The following is a 6,000-nucleotide window of genomic DNA, read 5'->3' on the forward strand; positions in this document are numbered from 1 at the left end:
GAACTAATTAAACCCAACTAACCTAAGGACATCACACACATCCTTGCCCGAGGCAAGATTCGAACCTGCGACCGTAGCGGTCGCTCGGCTCCAGACTGCAGCGCCTAGAACCGCACGCATGGCTGGCCATCAGTCCAGTCATGAGTTTGATCTCTTTCCTGTTCAATCTCAGGATTACAGAGCTTCTTTTAAAACATGGCTTGGGCATCATTGCCTTACCATGTTTTTGTTTATGGACCTTAGTCTAATATCCTATGTGCTGTTTCCTAAGCCAGTTCCGTAGTTCTAATTTGATCATAGCCTTGGTGATTGTCAAGACAGGTTCCGGTCCAATAAATGGAGTTGTTACCCCCATGCTAGCCAATCTATCTTGTTCATTGCCACAGATACCTGAATAACCAGGGACCCACACTAGGTACACCCTATTGCTTCCACCTAGTTCCACCAGAGCCCTGTGGCAATCTGTAACAATCTTAGATCTTGTTGCAGGAGCTGCCAATGATTTCAGTGCTGCCTGGCTGTCTGAATAGATGTAGATGCTACGGTAATTGTAGCACCTACTACTATTCTCCCCCATACGTGCCCTGATTGCAGTAATTTCGGCTTGGAATACAGAGGCCAGTTTCCCTAGAGAGATACTGCTCTCCAGTCTTGGCTGAACCCCGTACAACCCTGCCCCAACGCCTTGATCTGTTTTCGACCCATTGGTGAACCAAACGATGTCCCTTGTTCGGTGTCGAACTGTTTTCTCCCACTGCTCCTTACATCCAATTATTGTGTTGTAAGGCTTGTCGAAGCAGTTCGGAGTTATTATATAGTCAACGGGCATTTCCACAACCATATCTGTATTACCTGACTTACTATGTTAGTGTGTGATTACGGATATCCAAATGAGACCCAGTTTTGGCCAGTTTTACGTCTGTATGCTCCAGATGCTGCCTCCATCTTAATCCAAAGGTGAAGTGGAGGTGTATCCTGCATGACTTCCATTCCAGCGGTTGGTGTGTTGCTAATTGCGCCAGTTATGGCTAAGCAGGCCAATCTCTGCACCTTAGCAAGCTCTTTAGCAGCAACCCGCTGTTCTACCTTCTTCCACCACGCTACGGCCCCATAGGAAATCCCAGGTCTAACCACTGTGGTGTATATCCAGTGCATACCCCTGGGGCTTAGGCCCCAGTTTTTGCCACAAGCCCTCCTAGTACTCACTAAAGTCTTGAAAGTCTCTTCTGGTTTGCTGCCGGATCCTAAAATCAACTTCACTCGATATTTCGGCGATCTAACTGGTCGCCATCTTCAGGAAAATGCTGCTTCTGCTGATGAGTCCCGCTGAGAACTGACGCCAGGTTGCAAATCGACATCCTATATAGGCCACCGTTCAGTACACGGCGCATGAGGCGCCCATCACGGATTCTGCCTTCCAAGACAGGGAGGTGGAGCCGCCCTTAGTGAAACACTGCTGTCAACGATGTATCGCAATCAAGGCCGCACCGAAGAACGTTCAGTTTTGATGCGAGATAATACAGGATTCCACGTCTTGCTAAGAGGAAACCCATTGTCTCTGTTGATTAAATTATCAACCAACCTAATTTGATTTGCTTCTTTACATGCTGTTCCAAAAACCGGAAATGTTGGCAACTACCACAGTTTCATCAAATTTCATACTGTGTCCCTCATTTAGGCAGAGTTCTGCTACCGTCGATTTTTCCGGCTGTTGTAGCCTCGTATGACGGCGATGTTCCACACATCTTTCATGCATTTTGCGAATCGAACAGCCAATGTAAGCTTTCCCACATTGACACGGAATTTTGTACACATCGGGTTTCCTAAGCCCCGAATCATCTTTCACAGAGCCGAGCAGAGCCCTAATCTTAGAAAGTGGACGGAACACACTCGTAATGTTAAAATCCCTTAAAATTTGTCCAATCTTAAACGATAAGCCTCCAGCATAAGGAAGAAAGGCCACAGATCTATGTTCCTCTTCAGAACACTGCCTAAATGAGGGACACAGTATGAAATTTGATGAAACTGTTGTAGTTGTCAACATTTCCGGTTTTGGGAACAGTGTCTATAATGAGGCGATTGAAATTAGGTTGTTTGATAATTTAATCAACAGAGACAATGGGTTTCTTTTAGCAAGACGTAGAATTCTGTATTATTTCGCATCAAAACTGAACTTCTTCGGTGCGGCCTTGATTTCGATATATCGTTGCCAGCAGTGTTTCACTAAGGGCGGCGCCACCTCCCTTTTTTGGAAGGCAGAAATCGTGATAGGCGGCGCGTGCGCCGTGTACTGAACGGTGGCCTATATAGGACGTCGATTTACAACCTGGCGTCAGTTCTCAGCGGGACTCATCAGCAGAAGCAGCATTTTCCTGAAGATGGCAACCATTGAATCACCGAAATATTGAGTCAAGCTGATTTTAGAATCCGGCAGCAAATCCGAAGAGATTTTCAAGACTTATTACGCCGGGAAAGCCTACGTAATCACACTCACTAAAATGCTTTTTACCTTGGAGCAGATACTCTTAATGTGAGGGGTCCAAGTTAGCTTCTCATCCAAGGTTACCCCTAGATATTTCACTGTCCCCTACACAGGTAGAGTCACTGTGCGAGACTGAGAGTCTGTGTGTGTGCTCGCAGGAGACGATGCGCCTGTTCCCGGTGATCTTTGCGCTGCCGCGGGCGCTGGACGAGGAGGTGCGGCTGTCGGGCGGCCGTCTGCTGGCGCCCCGCGGCAGCTCTGTGGTGGTGGTGCCCTACCTGACGCACCGGCTCGCCCGCCACTTTCCGCGGCCGCACCACTTCGACCCGGACCGCTTCCTCGCCGCCGAGCGCCATCCTTACAGCTACGTGCCATTCGGCGCGGGCCGCCGCAACTGCCCCGGGGGCCGCTACGCGCTGCTGCTGATGTCTGCGCTGCTCGCCACGCTGCTGCGGCGCTTCCAGGTGCTGCCGGTATCCTCCAGGCTGGAACTGGAGCGCATCTCCGTCTCGGTAGTGCAGCGCCCGCTGTACGCCGTGCGCCTCAGATTCTTGCCCAGGACCTGAGTGACTCCCCCTCCTGTGCTCGAGGCTCGGATCTGCCGAGAGTGAGGCTGAGCGACCACGACCGCACACAGCCGACAAAATCCCGAGATATATAGCGGCCCTGGCACGCGTCAGTTGCAACCCGACAAATCGCCATCCCCTGTCTCCTCCTACTGTCCCATCAGCCTTACCTCGCTCTTCAGCAAGGTCCCGAAATCCGTCCTTATCCGACGCATCCATCAGCATCTCCGCCAGCACCACCTCCTTCCTGCTACCCAGTGTGGCTTTCGACCGTCTTTCTCTGCCGACGACCTTCTCCTTCACCTCACTCATCTCCTCTCCGAACAGCTCAACTCCCGGCAATCCGCCACCTTCCTCTCCCTCGACCTTGAGCGTGCTTACGACCGTGTATAGCATTCCGGTCTCCTCTTCAAGCTCCAAACCATCGCCCTTCCTATCCACTACTTCCGTCTGATCGGGTCCTTTCTTTCCCAACGTCCTTCCTATGTCACCATCCATAACACAGATTCTTACACCTTCTACACCTCCGCCAGTGTGCCCCAAGGTTCCGTCCTCTCCGCTCTTCTCTACCTTCTGTATACGGCGGAAATGCCACCGCCTCCACCTCTCGTCCACCTTCTCCAGTACGTCGATGACACTGCCTTCCTTGCCCTCGCTCCCACCCTGCACCGCTCCCAACACCTTCTCCAATCCCATCTTGACCAGTGGTTGCTCAAGGCCAATTCTTCCAAGACCCAGGCGATCATTATAGGCAAAACCACCCCTTCCTTCCGTCTCCTCGACTTTTATATCACAATTTATGCCCGTTCTATCACCCTCACCCCCCACCCTCAAGTACCTTGGTGTCACCCCTGACTGTCGCCTCTCCTGGACCCCCATCTGCGGTCAATCCAAGTCGAGGCAGGCACCTGCCTCCGTCTCCTCGAGTTCCATTCTGGCCACACGTGGGGTCTCGACCCCTCCACCATCCTCCACACCCATAAATCCCTCATCTGCCCTATCCTCTACTACACCCACCCTTCATGGATCTCCGCCCCTCCAACCTTTTACAAATCCCTTCAAATCCTAGAACGCCATGTGCTCCGCCTCGCGTATTGCATTCATCTCCCCTCCCACATGCGGATCCTATATGACCTTATTCCATTCCCGCACCTGCTTCTCTTCCTCGAATGGATACGGATCCTCTACGCCTGCCGTAAACTTGATCCCCCTCACTCGCTTGTCTCTCCCATCCTTTCCCACCCCCGTCCTCTGCCGCACCTGTATTCCCACGTCCCACCTGCTCTCCATCTCTCCACTCTCCATACCCTCGCCCAAGGTGGCTTCCACCGACTCCCCCTCCCTGATGATGCCATCATCCCCTCCATCTACCCCTCCTACCAACTTGGAAGCTTCCGTTCCGCGCCCCGTGTTTTTTTCCTTAGGGCACCCTCTCTTCCTTCTCTCCCCCCTCCCTTCCTCCCCCCTCCTCCCCAGGCTTCCCGTACCCCCTACCTTCTTTCCTCCCCCTCCCATCTCCTCTGCCACTGGCATCTACACCCACTCCCCTCTCCCTCCTCCCACACCTTTTCACCTTTTGGCATGTCCACAGACTCTTACACGTAAAGTGAACATTCGCGCGCCGGAGATTGTCGCCACTGTTTTGTGTGTGCTATCGTGTTAGTGATTTCGTGTTTCGTCATTTGTGCTCCTTCGTTCACGTGTGCTGTTTCTGTCGTCTCTGTTAGTGCCCGAGTGCTGAACGCTTTTCTTTGGACGTTGCACTTGTGAACGACTTCATGTATTTTTAAATTTGTGTGTCTACTGTTGTCTATCCACCGTGTTGTTTCGTTTTTAGATGTCTCCACTTGTAATAAATGTATTATCTGTGGCCGAAGAGCAGCGTAGTATTGTTGCTGCCGGCCTACCTTTGTATAAAGTGTTAAAATAACAATAAAGAAGAAAGAAAAAAAGCGTCCATTGCACACGACCGAGACGGCTGTGTACGGCTGTATGCGGCCGTCTGACGGACGGATCCCAATGGAATGCGATTAGTCGGACGTAGCCGTTGCAAGCGAGTGCCTGTTGTTGCTTGCGTCTGGGCGCACTTAATTACGAACTGTGGACGTAGGGAAACTTATTAACCTTGTGGATGAGGACAGGTCAGTGTGGAACATGCAAGAAATAGATATTACTACCGCGACTTACAAAGGAAACTGTGGTTGAAAACTGCGGACATGAGTATGGAAGCTAAGCTAAATCGCCAATATAATGTAGCAAAAGACGTGACACTGTGTGGTCAGAGTTACTGTACGTGTGTCCCACGTCGTACAGTGTATTAGTTTGGCCCATAAGTACTGGTGGTTTTTGTTTTTGAAGTTCAAGTATTTGCATAAATAAATGAAAAAATAACAACAAATCTATCAATGGTGTATTCTCCGTTGTTGTTTACAACTTCTTACCAGCATCGAACGTCCGCGGCTGGTGGTCTTGCGGTAGCGTTCTCGCTTCCTGCGCTCGGGGTCCCGGGTTCGATTCCCTGTGGGATCTGCCTCGAGATGACTGGGTGTTGTGTGTCTTTCATCATCATTTCATCCTCATTCACTCGCAAGTCGCCGTAGTGGCGTTAAAGAACTTGTGGAGCGGCGGCTGAACTGCCCCGCGAGGGGTCTCCAGGCCACCAATGCCATACGCTCATTATTATTACCAACATCGAACAATCTGTTTAGTGCCTCGACGGTAAAAATCACCTCGTTTTCACTCGAAGAAATCTTCCAGTGAATACTTCAGTTCCACGTCATTATCGAGCGAAACAGCAAGCAATACATTCGACAGGAATCGGAGCAGATGGAATTCCGCGGGCTTCAAGTCGGGAGAATACGGAGGATGTGGCAGCACTTCCCAGCCCAGGGTTAGAATCGCTTCCTTGGCGAAGTGACGCCGTTGTGTTGCAGAAAAAAAGCCGTCGCCCGC

General features: G+C 51.0%; 1 protein-coding gene across 1 annotated transcript in view; it reads left to right on the forward strand.

The window, feature by feature from the left end:
- LOC126361719 (cytochrome P450 4g1-like) overlaps positions 1–3,048 on the forward strand; it is a 96,056-nt gene extending 93,008 nt beyond the window's left edge. Inside the window, exons 6-7 of the mRNA XM_050007817.1 lie at positions 2,641–2,909; positions 2,967–3,048. Coding sequence (XP_049863774.1) covers positions 2,641–2,909; positions 2,967–3,048 — 351 coding nt within the window. The remainder of the gene's footprint in view (positions 1–2,640; positions 2,910–2,966) is intronic.
- Positions 3,049–6,000: the final 2,952 nt, after the last annotated feature.

Source organism: Schistocerca gregaria, chromosome 1, assembly GCF_023897955.1.
Source record: "Schistocerca gregaria isolate iqSchGreg1 chromosome 1, iqSchGreg1.2, whole genome shotgun sequence".
NCBI classification, from domain to species: domain Eukaryota; kingdom Metazoa; phylum Arthropoda; class Insecta; order Orthoptera; family Acrididae; genus Schistocerca; species Schistocerca gregaria.